Source organism: Girardinichthys multiradiatus, chromosome X (genome assembly GCF_021462225.1).
Source record: "Girardinichthys multiradiatus isolate DD_20200921_A chromosome X, DD_fGirMul_XY1, whole genome shotgun sequence".
Lineage (NCBI taxonomy): Eukaryota > Metazoa > Chordata > Actinopteri > Cyprinodontiformes > Goodeidae > Girardinichthys > Girardinichthys multiradiatus.
Genome location: NC_061817.1, coordinates 15,298,147 through 15,319,341, shown reverse-complemented (window position 1 = coordinate 15,319,341; position 21,195 = coordinate 15,298,147). Strand labels below are relative to the sequence as shown.

The 21,195-nt window shown below is 42.1% G+C and overlaps 2 protein-coding genes across 2 annotated transcripts in view; both read right to left on the bottom strand.

The window, feature by feature from the left end:
• Positions 1 to 447: 447 nt before the first annotated feature.
• LOC124862514 (serine hydroxymethyltransferase, cytosolic-like) lies at positions 448 to 15,814 on the bottom strand. Its single transcript, XM_047356474.1, is given in 13 exon segments — positions 448 to 964; positions 1,065 to 1,175; positions 1,277 to 1,393; positions 1,563 to 1,685; positions 4,856 to 4,969; positions 5,094 to 5,174; positions 5,177 to 5,305; positions 5,417 to 5,498; positions 8,067 to 8,227; positions 12,784 to 12,899; positions 12,983 to 13,128; positions 14,245 to 14,365; positions 15,696 to 15,814. Coding segments are annotated over 12 exon segments (1,443 nt in total). The 5' UTR covers positions 14,335 to 14,365; positions 15,696 to 15,814; the 3' UTR covers positions 448 to 791.
• A 1,574-nt stretch (positions 15,815 to 17,388) lies between these two features.
• Positions 17,389 to 21,195, bottom strand: part of LOC124863205 (28 kDa heat- and acid-stable phosphoprotein-like) — a 4,910-nt gene continuing 1,103 nt past the window's right edge. The window contains exons 3-6 of the mRNA XM_047357495.1: positions 20,232 to 20,336; positions 19,424 to 19,545; positions 18,977 to 19,128; positions 17,389 to 17,847 (exon numbers count right to left, since the gene is read on the bottom strand). Coding sequence (XP_047213451.1) covers positions 17,783 to 17,847; positions 18,977 to 19,128; positions 19,424 to 19,545; positions 20,232 to 20,336 — 444 coding nt within the window. The 3' untranslated portion in view covers positions 17,389 to 17,782. The remainder of the gene's footprint in view (positions 17,848 to 18,976; positions 19,129 to 19,423; positions 19,546 to 20,231; positions 20,337 to 21,195) is intronic.

The window sequence follows — 21,195 nt, the reverse complement described above, 5'->3', positions numbered from 1 at the left end:
TGTAGTGGTGTTATTTTACATGCTAATTCTGCTTTAAACATCAGCCAAATGTTCTCCCTGACCTGTCTTCTGTGTTCCTTGGTCTTCATGATGCTGTTCGTTTTCTAATGTTCTCTAAAAAACCTCTGGGTGGACACCACACGTTTTAGACTCACTGTTTTACTTCAGTACTTCTAGGACTCAATTGTATGGTTTCCACATTTTTTATTATTAAATATTGACATTATATAGAATTAAAGACTCAGCGGCTCTATGTGAAACCACAGGATTAAAATGTACACTATGAGAAATGAGAATTAAACGGGCAACCATGACTGATGAGGCAGGTCTTTAAAATACTGATTTGACCAGTTTTAAAATATTTTCTTAATATTTGTATTTAACTTGTTACATCTAACCCAAGTCAGTTAACTTAAAATAAATAAAAAAACAGACACACACAGTAAGTCTTCTTTTATTCATCTTTAATTTATCTTAATGCAGCACTATTGGCCTGTTTATTAAACTGTATAGAATCATATACATCTGGATCAGCCATGTTTGTGTTTCAGCTGGAGCAGTTTGTTGGAAATCTCCACAGAAATGGAAATGTATGGCAACCTTCACGTCATTAATCTGAATGTAGCATCCAACCATCTATGAGCATATATGAAAAACATTCACATAAAGCTCTGAAACAATAGCAAATAAATGTAAAATGTTTCCCCCTGTTGAGAAACATCAGCTTCAAGGGAAAACTTACATTCACAGCGATGTATGAAAGTCATCAAGGGAGGGTGGACCTCTGCACTCTACAGCTCAGGAAGGCCAGGCATGGGGAACTGCGCGGCGAACGCCTCCACCTCAGTCTTGATCTCAGCCACCCGCTGCTTGAACTTCTCCCCCTGAGCCAATGCCTGGATGAACTCCTTCAAGGTGGCCTTGGGGTCCAAACCTCTCTGCACTTCCAAAGTGAGCTCAATGTCTGCAGGAGAAAGCACACCAATTTTTTTACTTACAAAAATATTTGTTCTGTCAGTCATTTGTGTCTCCCGGTAACTGGTGCATAGGTTAGTACAAATTACCTCTATGAATGAAGTGGGCCACCTTCTTGAAGTCTTCTTCTACCATGCCTCTGGAGGTCAGAGCTGGAGAGCCAAACCTCAGACCACTAGGACGCAAAGCGCTCTTATCCCCTTTGAAAAACATAAATGGAAAATAATTACCAACTGATCTGAGGAAATGGAATGATCATCACTGTACCATAAGTTTAAACTGAACTACAATCCGCACTTACCTGGACAGGTGTTCTTATTGCAAGCAATGGCACAGGCCTCCAAGACCTTCTCTGCTCGTCCTCCGTCAGTTCCTTTATTGCGCAGGTCCAGCAGGATTAGATGGTTGTCAGAACCACCTATACAGGAAGCAGCAGACAGATCAGAGGACATCACAGATTTCTGACTTGCATCACATTAATACTCCACAATGTCGCAAAAACACAGAAGTTAATGTAAGGGTGACTGGTGATGCAAATATTTCTGAGAATTTTAAATCAAATAAAATGTTAAGCTTGGGACACCTACCAGTGACAATCTTGTAGCTGAGGTCCATAAGGGCGCCGGATAGAGCTTTGCAGTTAGCAAGAACTTGCAGCTGGTAAGCCTTGAACTCTGGTGTCATGGCTTGTTTGAGAGCAACAGCAACACCTGCCAGTGATGGACATTACCTCAGTGACCCTGATGCTGCCGTAAATCAATGTGGGCCTTGCAAAAGTGCATACAGGTCCTTCTCAAAATATTAGCATATTGTGATAAAGTTAATTATTTTCCATAATGTCATGATGAAAATTTAACATTCATATATTTTAGATTCATTGCACACTAACTGAAATATTTTAGGTCTTTTATTGTCTTAATACGGATGATTTTGGCATACAGCTCATGAAAACCCAAAATTCCTATCTCACAAAATTAGCATATCATTAAAAGGGTCTCTAAACGAGCTATGAACCTAATCATCTGAATCAACGAGTTAACTCTAAACACCTGCAAAAGATTCCTGAGGCCTTTAAAACTCCCAGCCTGGTTCATCACTCAAAACCCCAATCATGGGTAAGACTGCCGACCTGACTGCTGTCCAGAAGGCCACTATTGACACCCTCAAGCAAGAGGGTAAGACACAGAAAGACATTTCTGAACGAATAGGCTGTTCCCAGAGTGCTGTATCAAGGCACCTCAGTGGGAAGTCTGTGGGAAGGAAAAAGTGTGGCAGAAAACGCTGCACAACGAGAAGAGGTGACCGGACCCTGAGGAAGATTGTGGAGAAGGGCCGATTCCAGACCTTGGGGGACCTGCGGAAGCAGTGGACTGAGTCTGGAGTAGAAACATCCAGAGCCACCGTGCACAGGCGTGTGCAGGAAATGGGCTACAGGTGCCGCATTCCCCAGGTCAAGCCACTTTTGAACCAGAAACAGCGGCAGAAGCGCCTGACCTGGGCTACAGAGAAGCAGCACTGGACTGTTGCTCAGTGGTCCAAAGTACTTTTTTCGGATGAAAGCAAATTCTGCATGTCATTCGGAAATCGAGGTGCCAGAGTCTGGAGGAAGACTGGGGAGAAGGAAATGCCAAAATGCCAGAAGTCCAGTGTCAAGTACCCACAGTCAGTGATGGTCTGGGGTGCCGTGTCAGCTGCTGGTGTTGGTCCACTGTGTTTTATCAAGGGCAGGGTCAATGCAGCTAGCTATCAGGAGATTTTGGAGCACTTCATGCTTCCATCTGCTGAAAAGCTTTATGGAGATGAAGATTTCATTTTTCAGCACGACCTGGCACCTGCTCACAGTGCCAAAACCACTGGTAAATGGTTTACTGACCATGGTATCACTGTGCTCAATTGGCCTGCCAACTCTCCTGACCTGAACCCCATAGAGAATCTGTGGGATATTGTGAAGAGAACGTTGAGAGACTCAAGACCCAACACTCTGGATGAGCTAAAGGCCGCTATCGAAGCATCCTGGGCCTCCATAAGACCTCAGCAGTGCCACAGGCTGATTGCCTCCATGCCACGCTGCATTGAAGCAGTCATTTCTGCAAAAGGATTCCCGACCAAGTATTGAGTGCATAACTGTACATGATTATTTGAAGGTTGACGTTTTTTGTATTAAAAACACTTTTCTTTTTTTGGTCGGATGAAATATGCTAATTTTGTGAGATAGGAATTTTGGGTTTTCATGAGCTGTATGCCAAAATCATCCGTATTAAGACAATAAAAGACCTGAAATATTTCAGTTAGGGTGCAATGAATCTAAAATATATGAATATTAAATTTTCATCATGACATTATGGAAAATAATTAACTTTATCACAATATGCTAATATTTTGAGAAGGACCTGTACATGCTTGATCAATCGGTTTTACATTTTGTCACATGCAAACATGAGCTTCACAATTCTGCCCTACTTTCTGTTGATCCCAATAAAACACTCATTTAAAAAAAACAAAAAAAAACTGAGTTTTTTCAAGTATTTTACAAGTTAAAGTTTGACAAGTGTGCTGCTCACATGATTCAGTCCCCCGGAGTCAGACTTTGGTAGAACCACCTCTCACTGTAATTACAGCCGAAAAGTCTTTTTTTGGAATGTTTCCATGTTTAGCCATCATTCTTTGAAAATTGCTCAAGTGACATCAATTTTCATGTTTCGCCCGTGAGTCTTAATTAGATTTAGTTCTGGACTTTGACTGGGATGGTGTATCTCTGGCTGAATGTTTCACTCTGTTGACCTGCTAGATGCGTAACCTCCACCAGTCTTTACCAGCTTCTGGCAGGTTTTCTTCCAGGATTACTGTGTATTTAACTCCATCTATCTTCCCATCAACTCTGACCAGCTTTCCTGTCCCTGCTGAAGAAAAGTATCCCCACAGCATGACGTGGCCACAGTGTTTCACCATAGAGGTGGTGCTCAGGGTGATGTGCAATGGTAGTTTTCTGATGATATTTCGGTGTGATACTATTACTTAAAATTCTAGGAATGAAAACACATTCCTATCCCTTTTTTCCACTGCTAAATGTCCCCACCACTCTCCGTGATCTTTAGCATCTCACTCACTAAACATATACACAGGTAGGAGCATTAAGGACAGTTAGAGTCCTTCCAACTCGTCAAATATATCATCGATATGCAGATCGTGAATGCTTGATGCTTAACATATGGTGTCCTACCAAATACTGCATCCAAGCTATACTTTAATATTTTGGTATTGCAGACACTGATGTTGAGATTTGCTATATTGTGTAGATTTAATTTAGGTCAAAGGTTCATTTTTGATCTCATCCAACCAGAGCACCTTCTTGAACAGGTTTTCTGTGTCCCATACACGTTTTGAGGCAAACTGTAAACCAGACGTTTTCTAGCTCTCTTTAACAGCAACTTCTTTCTTGCCACGGTTGTTTAAATTCCAGAATTACAGAGTGCAATTTAAACTGTTGTTCTGTCAGCAAATCCCACCACCCAAGCTATGGATCTCTGCACCTCCTCCAAAGTTAGCTCTTAGCTGCCCTTGGTGCGGCGTGTCAGCCACGTCTTGGGAAGTTTGCAGTTGAGTCACACTCTTTCTGTTGTTGATGGATTGAGTGAGAGGCTTTATTTAGGGGTATCAGACTAAGGGAGGCTAAATACATATGCACCTCAGACTTTTCAGATTTGTTGTTGTTAAAAAGATTTAAAACTCAGATATCATTTTTTTCTCACTTCACAACTATACCCTGCCTAGTCTTTGTGGTTATAGAGTGAAAAAATGAGAACAAGTTCTAACCGTATGAATACTTTTGCAAGAATCTGTCAATGTCAAGGTGAAAGTTTAATGATAACAATTATTATACCTGCAATGGCATGGTTGTGTGGTCCTCCCTGCAACCCCGGAAACACAGCCTGGTTGATCAAAGACTCCAGGTTGTACAGAGTCTCCGTTCCTTTGGCGTCCACGCTCCGTACTCCTGGTGGAGGGACAGAGGAGATCATTAGAAAAACATTTGAAAGGGAGAGGTACGAATGTGGACAGAGAGGCGCAACAGGAAGATTCAAGGGCATCACATGTGACTGTTAAATGAAAGGGTCTACCTCTCCGATAAAAGATAAGTCCGGCACGGCAGCCACGCAGAGTTTTGTGAGTTGTTGTTGTGACTATGTCACAATGCTCAAAGGTGAGGGCACCACTCCAGCAGCCACCAGCCCACTGATGTGTGCCATGTCCCCCATCAGATATGCACCGTTCTCACTGGCAATCTGCTTCAGGCGGGGGTAGTCAAGGTTACGGGAATAGCAGCCTGTTCCTAAAACAGGAAGATAGAAGAAAAAGAAACATATGTTATTTTAATATACCAACTTCATAGATTATACATAGTTTATATATAGAGTCTGCATGTGGGCGTTCATTAAAGCACCTGCAATGATGAGCTTTGGGTGAAACAGCCGAGCATTTTCCTGCAGTTTGTCATAATCAATGTAGCCAGTTTCTGGGTTCACCTGGGAAAAAAAAAAAACAAGTCAAGAAATATACCACTGGCCACTTTATTAGGTACCCCTCTCCAACTGCTCGTTAACGCAAATTTCTAATCAGCCAATCACATGGCAGCAACTCAATGCATTTAGGCATGTAGACATGGTCAAGACGATCTGCTGCAGTTTAAACAGAGCATCAGAATGCAGAAGAAAGGTGATTTAAGTGACTTTGAACGTGGCATGGTTGTTGGTGCCAGACGGGCTGGTGTGAGTATTTCAGAAACTGCTGATCTACTGGGATTTTCACGCACTACCATCTCTAGGGTTTACAGAGAATGGTCCAAAAAAGAGAAAATATCCAATGAGCTGCAGTTCTGTGGGCGCAAATGCCTTGTTGATGCCAGAGGTCAGAGGAGAATGGCCAGACTGGTTCGAGCTGATAGAAAGGCAACAGTAACTCAAATAACCACTCGTTACAACCAAGACATGCAGAAGAGCATCTCTGAACGCACAACACGTAAACCTTGAGGCGGATGGGCTACAGCAGCAGAAGACCACACCAGATGCCACTCCTGTCAGCTAAGAACAGGAAACTGAGGCTACAATTCGCACAGGCTCACCAAACCTGGACAATAGAAGACTGGAAAAAATGTTGCCTGGTCTGATGAGTCTTGATTTCTGCTGCAACATTCAGATGGTTGGGTCAGAATTTGGCGTCAGCAACATGAAAGCATGGATCCATCCTGCCTTGTATCAACGGTCCAGGCTGGTGGTGTAATGGTGTGGGGGATATTTTCTTGGCACACTTTGGACCCCTTAGTACCAATTGAGAATCGTGTCAACGCCACAGCCTACCTGAGTATTGTTGCTGACCATGTCCATCCCTTTATGACCACAGTGTATCCATCTTCTGATGGTTACTTGCAGCAAGATAACACGCCGTGTCATAAAGCACAAATCATCTCAGGTTGGTTTCTTGAACATGACAATAAGTTCACTGGACTCAAATGGCCTCCACAGTCACCAGATCTCAATCCAATAGAGCACCTTTGGGATGTGGTGGAACGGGAGATTCGCATCATGGATGTGTAGCCGACAAATCTGCAGCATCTGTGTGATGCTATCATGTCAATATGGACCAAACTCTCTGAGGAATGTTTCCAGTACCTTGTTGAATCTATGCCACGAAGGATTAAGGCAGTTCTGAAGGCAAAAGGAGGTCCAACCCGGTACTAGCAAGGTATACCTAATAAAGTGGCCGGTGAGTGTACATTCCTTAAATGAAATACACCACATAAGAGTAACTTCATATATATTGACAGCTAAACGATAGCCAGCACAACCTTTATTTACTTTATTCTGATTCTGATTTATAGAACTGTAACGGTTGTCGAGTTGCCAAACAGAAAATAAAAGACTATATATGCAAGTTAAAAAGTAAATAAAAAAACATCCACACAACAAAGCCAACATGACACTAAACGTATTCTTTAAAAAGGCACATTTTCCATGTTTACAGCCTAATAGTAGAGGGAATAAGGACTTATAACACTGGCCTGAAAGTAACAGGAAGAACCTCACTGAAACAATGTCGTCCAGTTAGCTTGGTGTCATGTTTTATGGGAAAAGTTATTTATTGAAGTTGAACTTGGTAACATGTCTATTAAATGTTGATTGTAAATAATCACTGAATAACTTTCTGAGAGATTCACCAATTGCCTTTTCTATACCAGTTCCGAGTTAAAAAACGTAAACACTCATTTACTATTTGCGTTTTCAATCTATCATTCATTTTCTTTGATAATGTATGGGATCGGGTTTTATACAATTGGTGTCAGAATCCCGATAGTTTTACTAGATTCACAGCAAACCACACAGCTGCAATTTTCCAGCATTTAGTTTTAAATCAGGGCATCTTGCAAAGGAAAACAAAAATATATATATATTTTTTTTTGATCGTACAAATAAGGGTTTTAACCCTGAATAATGACATTCCTAGTGAATGAAAGACCATAGTAACAGCTGCAGCCTTAAATTAAAAAAAAAACTTACAACGGTTTTGCTCTAAACTGCTGTCTATGCAGAGAATCTCCTTCCTCCAGGTGGTACTTTAGGTCTTTGTGGCTTTAAGTTGGGCAAGATCGTTCTGTGTTCATTTTTCAAAACAAAGATGGTGTAGAGAGCGTTTCATTGCTCACTAATGAGCCCGGTTCACAATGTCGTCTTTGATTAATAATAAGGAAACATAAGGTGACAGTAAAAAGTTAGCAATTTTATAAATTGTTTCACAGTAAAATCCATTTATAAACTTCTGTACCGTAACAAATTATGATGTGCTGAAGGAATATGGTCAGGTAACTCAAGGGTTGCAGGTTTTAAGCTGCTCCTGTGTTTTAAAATGTTGTTGGCTTTTATAGGAAGCCAAAGGGCAATGTAATGCACACAACTAAATTAGTGATGAGAAATAATGCCATATCAATCTCTGGGCTGACCTCATTCCATCTCACTAAATAAACACACAATCGCTTGTACTTTCATGAACGTCCCAGATTTCTAACTGAACACATGCTAGGAAATGCGTGCTGTTTGGACCTTATATGGCATAGATTCAAAGAAGATCGACGTCGCTGAGATTTTCTTCTTCACAGTCATGAAGCCGTGAGTAAGGTGACCACCATCAGGAAGGCCCAGCCCCATGATCCGACCATGTGGTTCCACCACAGCTGTGTAGACTGCAAAGTTGGCTGGGGAACCTTATGGAGAAACATAGGAGCAAAGTGAGGATAAGAACAAGGAGATAAACTAACTTTATGCAGGGGGCACAGATATTAGATCTGATAAAATATAAGTACGTCTCAATAAATCTAAATGTCAGTGAAAAGTAAATTTCAGTAAATCAATTTAAAGAGGAAAACTTACATAATATAGATTAATTACATACAGTATTATACAGGGGTTGGACAATGAAACTGAAGCACCTGGTTTGAGACCACAATAATGTATTAGTATGGTGTAGGACCTCCTTTTGTGGCCAATACAGCATCAATTTGTCTTGGGAATGACATATACAAGTCCTGCACAGTGGTCAGAGGGATTTTAAGCCATTCTTCTTGCAGGATAGTGGCCAGGTCACTACGTGATACTGGTGGAGGAAAACGTTTCCTGACTCGCTCCTCCAAAACACCCCAAAGTGGCTCAATAATATTTAGATCTGGTGACTGTGCAGGCCATGGGAGATGTTCAACTTCACTTTCATGTTCATCAAACCAATCTTTCACCAGTCTTGCTGTGTGTATTGGTGCATTGTCATCCTGATACACGGCACCGCCTTCAGGATACAATGTTTGAACCATTGGATGCACATGGTCCTCAAGAATGGTTCGGTAGTCCTTGGCAGTGACGCGTCCATCTAGCACAAGTATTGGGCCAAGGGAATGCCATGATATGACAGCCCAAACCATCACTGATCCACCCCCATGCTTCACTCTGGGCATGCAACAGTCTGGGTGGTACGCTTCTTTGGGGCTTCTCCACACCGTAACTCTCCCGGATGTGGGGAAAACAGTAAAGGTGGACTCATCAGAGAACAATACATGTTTCACATTGTCCACAGCCCAAGATTTGTGCTCCTTGCACCATTGAAACCGACGTTTGGCATTGGCATGAGTGACCAAAGGTTTGGCTATAGCAGCCCGGCCGTGTATATTGACCCTGTGGAGCTCCTGACGGACAGTTCTGGTAGAAACAGGAGAGTTGAGGTGCACATTTAATTCTGCCGTGATTTGGGCAGCCGTGGTTTTATGTTTTTTGGATACAATCCGGGTTAGCACCCGAACATCCCTTTCAGACAGCTTCCTCTTGCGTCCACAGTTAATCCTGTTGGATGTGGTTCGTCCTTCTTGGTGGTATGCTGACATTACCCTGGATACCGTGGCTCTTGATACATCACAAAGACTTGCTGTCTTGGTCACAGATGCGCCAGCAAGACGTGCACCAACAATTTGTCCTCTTTTGAACTCTGGTATGTCACCCTTAATGTTGTGTGCATTTCAATATTTTGAGCAAAACTGTGCTCTTACCCTGCTAATTGAACCTTCACACTCTGCTCTTACTGGTGCAATGTGCAATCAATGAAGACTGGCTACCAGGCTGGTCCAATTTAGCCATGAAACCTCCCACACTAAAATGACAGGTGTTTCAGTTTCATTGTCCAACCCCTTTATATCTCCATGTTAGGCTAACTTCACAGCCCTCCACCTGACAGCTATTAACAACCTCCACAAGACCGTAAAACACAAAAAGGTATTGCTAAGTAAACCGGTTGTTCACAGAGTGAACCTAAAGGAATAATGGAAAGTTAAGTGGAAGGAAGACGTGGTAGAAAAAGGTACACAACCAACAGAAATAAATGCAGCCTTGAGAGGATTGAGAAGCAAAGCCAATATACGTGTTTGAGCATCTCCATAGATGCAGGTTTTCAGCTGGAGTCAGCACTTTAAGAGCTTCCACATACACTGTATTCAGGATATGAAGCGCTCCTTGGTTTAAGGCTCTCCCTCTGGGCTACGGGGGAAAAGGCCTGCACTGTTGCCCAATGGTCCAAGGTGAGCTTCAGAGGACGCTGAAAAAAATGTAAAAGGTTATCAATGGAACTTGAGCTTCCTGAACACCCCAGCTGAGCTACAGGCTGATTGCCTCCATGCCACTCTGCGTTGATGCAGTACTTCATGCAAAAGGAGCCCAGATCATGTATAATACATGAACATACTTTCAGTAGGCAGACATTTCTGTATTAAAAATATTCATTCATTTTCTATACCGCTTATTCCATAGTGGGTCACGTGGGATGGGAGCTGGTGCCTATCTCCAGCAGTCTATGGGCAAGAGGCGGGGTAAACCCTGGCCAGGTCGCCAATCCATCGCAGGGAAACCCAGAGACATACAGGACAAACAACCACGCACACACTCATTCACATCTAAGGGCAATTTAGAGAGCCCAATTGACCTAACAGTCATGTTTTTTGGACTGTAGGAGGAAGCTGGAGTGCCTGGTGAAAACCCATGCATGCACATGGAGAACATGCAAACTCCATGCTGAAAAAGCCCCAGCCGGGAGTCGAACCCAGGACCTTCTTGCTGCAAGGCAACAGTGCTACCTGTATTAAAAATAATATTTGTTTTTTCTTTCATATTTTTTCTATAAATTTTATGGCCTTTATTTTGTAAGTTGACCGACAGAAAATGGGGTGGAGTGAGGGGAAGACATCCAGTAAAGGTCCACAGGCCGGGACTCGGACCTGTCACGGCTGCGTGGGTTGCCCGCTTCACCCCTGCGCCACTGCCACGCCTAATAAACGTTTATTGGTCTTATCCAATATCATAACTTGCTGAGAAACTGAAATTTAGGTTTTCATAACCTGGAAGTCCCGATGATCAACAGCAACAGAAATAACACCTAAAATATATCACTCTATGTATAATGTATCTACATGAGTTTAGTTTTCGGAACAGAATTAATCAAATAAATTATCTTTTGAAATGTACATTTGGCTAATTGCTGCCATTAGCTCCAATCAGTGAGCATTTTCTTTTTTATATATATTAATAAACATGATTTTTGTTATTGCAAAAAAATAAAGAAAATGAATCTTGGGTAAGCAGGCCCAAACATACTGTCTACAGGTCCTTTTCAAAATATTAGCATATTGTGATAAAGTTCATTATTTTCCATAATGTCATGATGAAAATTTAACATTCATATATTTTAGATTCATTGCACACTAACTGAAATATTTCAGGTCTTTTATTGTCTTAATACGGATGATTTTGGCAAACAGCTCATGAAAACCCAAAATTCCTATCTCACAAAATTAGCATATCATTAAAAGGGTCTCTAAACGAGCTATGAACCTAATCATCTGAATCAACGAGTTAACTCTAAACACCTGCAAAAGATTCCTGAGGCCTTTAAAACTCCCAGCCTGGTTCATCACTCAAAACCCCAATCATGGGTAAGACTGCTGACCTGACTGCTGTCCAGAAGGCCACTATTGACACCCTCAAGCAAGAGGGTAAGACACAGAAAGAAATTTCTGAACGAATAGGCTGTTCCCAGAGTGCTGTATCAAGGCACCTCAGTGGGAAGTCTGTGGGAAGGAAAAAGTGTGGCAGAAAACGCTGCACAACGAGAAGAGGTGACCGGACCCTGAGGAAGATTGTGGAGAAGGGCCGATTCCAGACCTTGGGGGACCTGCGGAAGCAGTGGACTGAGTCTGGAGTAGAAACATCCAGAGCCACCGTGCACAGGCATGTGCAGGAAATGGGCTACAGGTGCTGCATTCCCCAGGTCAAGCCACTTTTGAACCAGAAACAGCAGCAGAAGCGCCTGACCTGGGCTACAGAGAAGCAGCACTGGACTGTTGCTCAGTGGTCCAAAGTACTTTTTTCGGATGAAAGCAAATTCTGCATGTCATTTGGAAATCAAGGTGCCAGAGTCTGGAGGAAGACTGGGGAGAAGGAAATGTCAGAAGTCCAGTGTCAAGTACCCACAGTCAGTGATGGTCTGGGGTGCCGTGTCAGCTGCTGGTGTTGGTCCACTGTGTTTTATCAAGGGCAGGGTCAATGCAGCTAGCTATCAGGAGATTTTGGAGCACTTCATGCTTCCATCTGCTGAAAAGCTTTATGGAGATGAAGATTTCATTTTTCAGCACGACCTGGCACCTGCTCACAGTGCCAAAACCACTGGTAAATGGTTTACTGACCATGGTATCACTGTGCTCAATTGGCCTGCCAACTCTCCTGAACTGAACCCCATAGAGAATCTGTGGGATATTGTGAAGAGAACGTTGAGAGACTCAAGACCCAACACTCTGGATGAGCTAAAGGCCGCTATCAAAGCATCCTTGGCCTCCATAAGACCTCAGCAGTGCCACAGGCTGATTGCCTCCATGCCACGCCGCATTGAAGCAGTCATTTCTGCAAAAGGATTCCCGACCAAGTATTGAGTGCATAACTGTGCATGATTATTTGAAGGTTGACGTTTTTTGTATTAAAAACACTTTTCTTTTATTGGTCGGATGAAATATGCTAATTTTGTGAGATAGGAATTTTGGGTTTTCATGAGCTGTATGCCACAATCATCCGTATTAAGACAATAAAAGACCTGAAATATTTCAGTTAGTGTGCAATGAATCTAAAATATATGAATGTTAAATTTTCATCATTACATTATGGAAAATAATTAACTTTATCACAATATGCTAATATTTTGAGAAGGACCTGTACATCTCTACAGAAGCAGGTTTAATACCTGAGTATGGCTGCGCATTGACTCCCCATTTCTCAGAGTCCAGACCAAAGACCTCCAGCGCCCTCTTCTGGCAAAGCCTTTCCAGCTCATCAACATGTTCCGTACCACCATAGTACCTAAAGTGGTGAATGATGCTCATAAGTACCATTAATATCAGCATTTAATAAAACAATGTTCTTAATTGGATTAGGTGCTGTACCTCTGGCCAGGATACCCCTCAGAGTACTTGTTGTTCATACAGGAACCAAGAGCTTCAAGAACAGCTCTGCTGGCAAAGTTCTCCGATGCGATCAGCTCCAGGCCGTATGTCTGCCTGTGCTTCTCCTTTTTTATGATGGAGAACACCTGAAACACAAGCACCATAAAAACTGAAGGGTTCTGCAACAACATGCGTTTGTACATGAACTGTAACAATACCAGCCTGTGGCACTGCTGAGGTCTATGGAGGCCCAGGATGCTTCGATAGCGGCCTTTAGCTCATCTAGAGTGTTGGGTGTTGAGTCTCTCAACGTTCTCTTCACAATATCCCACAGATTCTCTATGGGGTTCAGGTCAGGAGAGTTGGCAGGCCAATTGAGCACAGTGATACCATGGTCAGTAACCATTTACCAGTGGTTTTGGCACTGTGAGCAGGTGCCAGGACGTGCTGAAAATGAAATCTTCATCTCCATAAAGCTTTTCAGCAGATGGAAGCATGAAGTGCTCCAAATCTCCTGATAGCTAGCTGCATTGACCCTGCCCTTGATAAAACACAGTGGACCAACACAGCAGCTGACACGGCAACCCAGACCATCACTGACTGTGGTACTTGACACTGGACTTCTGGCATTTTGGCATTTCCTTCTCCCCAGTCTTCCTCCAGACTCTGGCACCTTGATTTCTGAATGACATGCAGAATTTGCTTTCATCCAAAAAAAGTACTTTGGACCACTGAGCAACAGTCCAGTGCTGCTTCTCTGTAGCCCAGGTCTGGGGAATGCGGCACCTGTAGCACATTTCCTGCACACGCCTGTGCACGGTGGCTCTGGATGTTTCTACTCCAGACTCAGTCCACAGCTTCCGCAGGTCCCCCAAGGTCTGGAATCGGCCCTTCTCCACAATCTTCCTCAGGGTCCGGTAACCTCTTCTCGTTGTGCAGCGTTTTCTGCACACTTTTTCCTTCCACAGACGTCCCACTGAGGTGCCTTGATACAGCACTCTGGGAACAGCCTATTCATTCAGAAATGTCTTTCTGTGTCTTACCCTCTTGCTTGAGGGTGTCAATAGTGGCCTTCTGGACAGCAGTCAGGTCGGCAGTCTTACCCATGATTGGGGTTTTGAGTGATGAACCAGGCTGGGAGTTTTAAAGGCCTCAGGAATCTTTTGCAGGTGTTTAGAGTTAACTCGTTGATTCAGATGATTAGGTTCATAAGCATTTGCAAATCCCAGATACAAACTCAAAAAAGTCCATTGCAGACATACCTCTGAGTCACTGATGGCCAGAGGTTCCAGCATCATCTTGTTGTGCGAGTCCCATGTGTCTTTACCCACACTGTGGCCGTTCAGAGACATGGTTGTTTTTCAGGAGTCACAACGTGGAAATCTAAAACAAGAGATAAGAATCGCAAACACAGATAAGCCACACAAAAGAATCCATAAAAGTTGAGACAACCATGGATGGATCGCAGATAATAAATGTGAGGGTTATGAGCAGTCAGTTCATCGTCTCTTAAACTTCTTCATATTACAACCACAAACCTTCATGTGTTTTATTGGGATTCAGTGCGATAGACCAATAAAAAGTAAAGCATAATTAAAATATGGCTTTTATTTTTTTTTATTACAAATGAAAATCTAAAGGTGTGGTATGGATATGTATCCATAGTTCATGCTCATTCAGATTGGATGAAGAACATCTATGAACATCAATATTTCAGTCTTGCAGCAGATTCTGAGTTGGATTTTGGTCTGGACTTTGACTGGGCCATTCTAAAACATGAATGTGCCTTAATCTAAACCATTTCATTTTAGGTCTGGCATTTAGGGCCGTCAGGTTTTCTTTTAGGTTTGCCCTGAATTTATATCCACCAACCTAAAAAAAAAAAAAAACATCCTCATAGCACCACCATATTTCACTGCGGAAACCTCTTTCCATACAGTTCAGAATAGTTGTCTTGCTGAAAGGTTTTCCCACCAGATCTCTGGATCTCTGCAGAGCTACCAAGGGTCTCCTGGTTGCTTCTCTGAGTATTGCTCTCCTTACTCCTTACTCATTACTTTTTGTTGGTCTATCACATAAAATCCAAACAAACTGCATGAAAGATTGTAGTTTTAGTATGAGAAAGGTTCAAACTAAAGGACTGTATTTGGGCCATTACTGCAACTCCATATCCTTCATCAGCAACAATGTTGCAACCCCTCGGACTCATCAGTTAACCTTTGAACCGTTACACAGAGCAGTGTCCTGCAAAATCTGTCCCAACATGATCAGTGAAGCAACGCCCAGAGCAACCTTAAAGCTGGGATTGCTCTGCATGTGGCTGCCTGCCCAGTCTACAATCTAAGTCTTTGCACATGACAGTCGCCATGCATTGCATCTGCAGACGGCAGGTCCCTGATTATAGCAACCAGATCTGACCTGGAAAACTACCCGCAAATGGAAAGGAAACACATCGAATAACATATATTCAGTGTGATTGAAAAAAAAAATGAAGTTATGAGCAAAACTATTCGTCTAACTTGTTTTGACGGGGGAGATCTTGCGCTAACCGCTATGAACCATATGTCACAGCAGAAGCTACTAAACCTCAGGAGAAACAAGAAGAACCTCTGCATACCTCTGTCATCCGAGTCTTTACTATCTGCCCGGATACACGAGAGCTGTAATAATAAAAATGTTTTTTTTCTTGTTTTTCTCAATAGGAACCACTCACCAGGGGATGACGGCGATGATGATGATGGAGACTCCCGCCGCTGTCAGTACTAGACCTGAGCTAGGATCAGTTTACAGAGGTCTGCTACAAACAAATCCTCCACACAAAGAGCAAAGTCCGCGAAACTTTCAGCCAATCGGATCACGTTCTTCTCGACTTTTTCCGCTTACGTAACAACAACGTGAACTGCTGCCAACATCAGCTTGAGTGTAGAGTCACGTACTTTAAAAAAAAACACATCACAATTTACCTCATTATGCAACTTAAAAAACATGGACAAGATGGACCACGTGGAAATAAAAGCTAAATAATAAAATGTCTAATTCAGAAACTGTAAGTAAAGATTAAAAGAAATGTGTGCAAACATAGAAACGGTAAATAACATTTAAATGTAACAAAATAACATAAGCAAAAAAAACCTCATTTAATATAAGTAAAATCTACAGAGGCATTTAATTTAGAAAAAAAAGCAAACTATTTGATTTCTTACCAATCCAGCTTACAGAGAAACAAATGAGGCGTTATTTTTACAAGACTAAAATTAAACCACCATTGACACCATTAATTACAATGCCATAAAGGACAAAGTTACCTTTTCTTGTAAATAGTCTATCGTCTGAAATGAAAGTCTATGAGTGAATAAACATATTTAATTGATGTACATATACTATTTATGTCTATATGTGGAAGTACAGTATATAGCACCCTGTCAAGCTGGGAAAAGCCTTGACATATATTTTTGTTGCAGTAGCAAAAAATCTCACTCAAAATATGCTCATGTTTTCTCACTCTGAATTTTGGAGATTTTCCTCCCTGCCTCACTGCTGACAGTTGTCCATCAAACACCCTCAAGGAGGGTTAGCCAGGTCACTGCTAAAGAGGCTGACTGTTCAGAAACTGCTGTAGCCAAGCATATAAATGGAAAATTGAGAGGAAGGAAAAAGTGCAGTAGAACCAAACAGGGATAACTGCAGGCTTGAAAACATTGTGAAAGAAGGCCTGTGTACGACTATTGACGGAGATTCACAAGGTGTGACCTGCAGCTTGAGTCAGAGCTTCATAAGCCTGCGCACACACAGATATATCATAGACATAGGCTACATCTGTCGCATTGCTTGTCTTAAGCTACTCCTAAACCAGAAATGTTAGAAACATCTTGTCTGGATCAAGGAAAGACAAAGACAGGCCTCTAGCTCACTGGGCCTATTTTCAGATTAAATAAATTTGGAATTTCATTTTAAAACCAAGGTATACAAATTCCACTTTTTTGAAATGAATTACTGAAATAAAGATACACAGTATTGCTGAAGTGGTGACAGAGCTCAAAAAACCTCTAACCAGGTTTTTTGAAAGATCTCAGAAATGCTTAGTCGCTACATTCCACCAAAAAATACATTCCAGTGTTCCCATAGATAAGAAAAGTAACAGTTATTTATCAGTTGAATGGTTTTAAAACACAGCATGTACGTTTTTATATGCAGTCTTTCAGAGATTATATCTTGCAATATTGACTCAACCTAGTTTTCCATCAGGAGATCCAACACAGACTCTGTCACCCCCTGTTGGGAAAACCAGCCTTCAACCGGACCACAGAGGTCTGATACCAGACGTCTAGACGCAGCATGAAATACATCCGGAGGCTAACAACGCTGGGTTCTTTGTTCAAACTCAGGCAAAATAATGAATAGAGACATTTTACTGGTTTCATATAATTAATCTGAAATTTGTTTTAATGAGTCAGTTATATACAACGTAAGATCAAAAAAAGAAGACAAAGTGGCGAAGCTCGCTTAGCAAAGTTGGGATTGTACAATGATTAAGTGGGATTAACACTGAAGGGTTCATTCCAAGTGTACGTGAAGATCAATATATTCTTATTTGTAGCTTTACTTCCAGGAGGAACTTGAAGCCATCACTCCATGGAAAATATATACAACCCCTCTCCATGACTGCCTCCTCAATCATTTTCCAACTGTTCATAGTGACAGTCATGTCAAATATTCTTCAATGATCTTTCGTTAAAAATAGTCATATGTATATTGCGCCAGTCCATGAATAAGTGGAAAAGCCTCGATTAAGACTGTGCATCATTTCAGAGCGAGGGAGTTCACACCTCTGGCTGCTGCCGCCGCCGCTGCCACCGCATCTTTTGCTGTAAGAGAAAAAGGTAAATATAGACAATCAGATCAGCATGCTGCATGTCGACATCATATATCATGGCTGCATAGAAATACTGCAGCTTTTTGAGATCTTAAGGTAGGACTCAAAGTAACATGTTTGTGAGAAGCTTTAGAAACATCCACATACCATGATTCTGCCACCACCATGTATCAACATGGAGATGGTCTGCTCAGGGTGATGGGCATTGTTGGTTTTTCTCTACAAGGAAATTTTACATTTTGGCCAAAAACTCAGTTTTGAACTGACCAGAGCACTTTCCTCTTCATGTTTGCTTATAGCAAACTTCAAATGAGATCTCTTCTTCTTTCTTCCTGCCACTCTTTTTTAAAAGGCCAGATTTCTGGAGTTTTCTTGTCAACAGATTCTCAAATTAAGCTGTGGATCTCTGGTGCTCCTCCTCTGGTGCTCATCTGGTCAGGCCAGAGATGTTCAAAGCTTGGGATACAGTTTAACAACAGTTTCAGAAGCACATTATCCCCAACCAGTCTACTGTGTTCCCTGCTCTTCAGTAATGTTCTCCAACAAACCTCGGAGGCCTTCAAAGAAATTCAAAGAAAATTACATATCTAATTTACTAAATAGGTGGCTTCAGAAGGAATTTGGGTACACTGTGATTTATTTTGGGGTATCAGAATAAAGTGCACATTTCACATCAAGTACATTAAGGTTTGAGGTTGTAACAACACAAAATGTTGAACGGGCGTAAATCATTTTACAAGGTGCTGTGAGTCCATTTATTTTTCTATTCCAGCTAGATTTGGAGAACTCAAATCAACTTGCAACAACCCTGGTCATTTAAAAAGAGGTTATAGATAAAGTTTGTTCAGTTTAACTTCTACACCTTCGTTCTGTTTTTTGTTTTTTTTTATATTATCTACAAACAGAAGATCTATGACCATCCACAAACTACTAGAAACAGTCCATTCTGTATCCGTCCTGTTCTAAAGGTACAGCCAGCTGTTAATTATCCTTCAGGCTCACCTCAGGTTTCTTCATCGCACTTCCCTGCTTTATTCAAGTCAATATTACCCTCCTGCAGTTCAGTCACCGCTGAATGCTTTTGACAGCGTAAGAGTTCATCCCCAGCTTTGGCGCCCCACCTTTTTTCTCTTCTTCTTTCTTTTTCGCTGCCTCCTCTCTTTGTTTCCTGATGATTGCGAGGCGGGCGAGGTCTGCTTTGGCCTGGTCCGTCTTCCCTGCCAGGTGCATCTTCATGTACCGCTCCTTCGCTTTCTGCTTCTCAATCTCTTCTCTGTTTGTGAGAAAATTAAACACTCAATATTTCTGATTATAGAACATTTGAATATTTTTTTTAACAAGATCTGACTTTCTTGCAGGGAACAACACCAAACCACAAGCTGTGGAATAGAAACATGCAGCATATTTGTGGTGTTGCATATCTAAACACGAGGGAAGATGTTTTAATTTAAGTTTCGCTGCAATTCTGAACATTATACACAGGTCTGGAGAAATCTATTTATGATTAATACAGTGCATTTATGTAAAACCCCTATTTGATGGCAGGGAAACAGGCAGTAATCACAAACCTCTCTCTCCTTGATAATTGTTGGGGTTCATCCAGCTCAATCTGTGTCACCTTCTTAGACTTTTGAGTCACTCTGTTGGGGTTCTCAATTTCTATCAATCCTTCCACTCCTGCTCTCTTTCTCTGCACAAATAAGCAAATAAAGTGAAAAAGACAAGAATTAGAAAAAAACAATTACATGTAAATATTAAGCCTCCAGACAGCAGCAGGAAAACACAAATTTAAAATAAATATTGAAGATCTTAAAAAAATTTAACTGTTTGCCTTTACAGGAAAATGAATGAGAAACAATTGTGTTTCAGTCCCGAATTGAGGTTAAAATTTTCGCTCTAAGTCCTTGACTACACCTCAGTTGGCTACTAGCTTACCTCAACTTTTAAGCCTCTCTGAGTGTAGCTAAGCGCTGACCTCCAACATTGCAAATTTGGAAGTAAACACCCGATATCTGTTTTCTTCTGCTTTAAGCTCGAGACAATTCTGCCCCATCCACTCACTGATAATCTAAAGACACTTAGTGACTGCTAGGGCCTGTCATCACATAGATATAGAGGTTTGTATAGTCTGCATATGGCAAGAAGTACCATAATACATATTTAAAATAATCGTCGTCATATTTAAAATGTGAATTTTAAAATAAAGCTGCTCAAAAATGGCGCCCTGAGGAACTCAATAAGTTGGGTTTGGTCATCCAGTTTTATAACTCCCAAAAAAATCCTAATCTGAATCATTAATACAGAACTATTAACTGTTGCTTTAAACAGTGTGTGCATGTTTAACAGAGCAATGGTGGAGGGCGGGCAATGTGGTACCAGGGAATCGTCGTCATCACTGTCCTCTGAGTCAGATCCCGGTTGCTTCTCTTCTGTTGTGTCTTTAGGAGATGCTCCTTCTTCCCCTTCCTCTTCCTGTTCATGCTGTGACATAAAAACAACACAAAGCAGAGGCAGCATACACTCATCAGAACGTTATAAAAAGCACCAGGTTAAGAACAGGCACCCAACATCACCGCATCTGGTGATCCTGATCATACCGATACCTAAATCTTTTTAAGCATTTATGCTACCATTAGCAAGCCTGTAAAAGCTGTTTTTTCTCCAATTGCTGTAATGACGATTACACTACAAGCTGCTCCATACCCTCCAAAATAGCGTTTATTTGAAACTATGGGTTGCAATTATGACAAATCTTGTTAATTATTTATTAAGGTAAAAATCCCAGAATATCACTCATTAACAGTTATTCGGTTTTAAAATCGTACTCGTCGTCTTCCGCTTATCCGGGACCGGGTCGTGGGGGCAGCAGACTCAGCAGAGATGCCCAGACGTCCCTCTCCCAAGACACCTCTTCCAGCTCCTCCGGGGGGAGCCCAAGGCGTTCCCAGGCCAGCCGAGAGACATAGTCCCTCCAGCGTGTCCTGGGCCGTCCCCTGGGCCTCCTCCCAGTGGGACGTGCCTGGAACACCTCCCGAGGAAGGCGTCCAGGAGGCGTCTGGTGTAGATGCCCGAGCCACCTCAACTGGCTCTTCTTGATGTGGAGGAGTAGCGGCTCTACTCCGGCTCTACTCCGACCCCCTCCCGGATGGCTGAGCTCCTCACCCTATCTCTAAGGGAGTGCCCGGCCACCCTACGGAGGAAGCTCATTTCAGCCACTTGTATCCGGGATCTCGTTCTTTCGGTTATGACCCAAAGTTCATGGTCATAGGTGAGGGTAGGAACGTAGACCGACCGGTAAATCGAGAGCTTCGCTTTTCGGCTCAGCTCTCTCTTCACCACA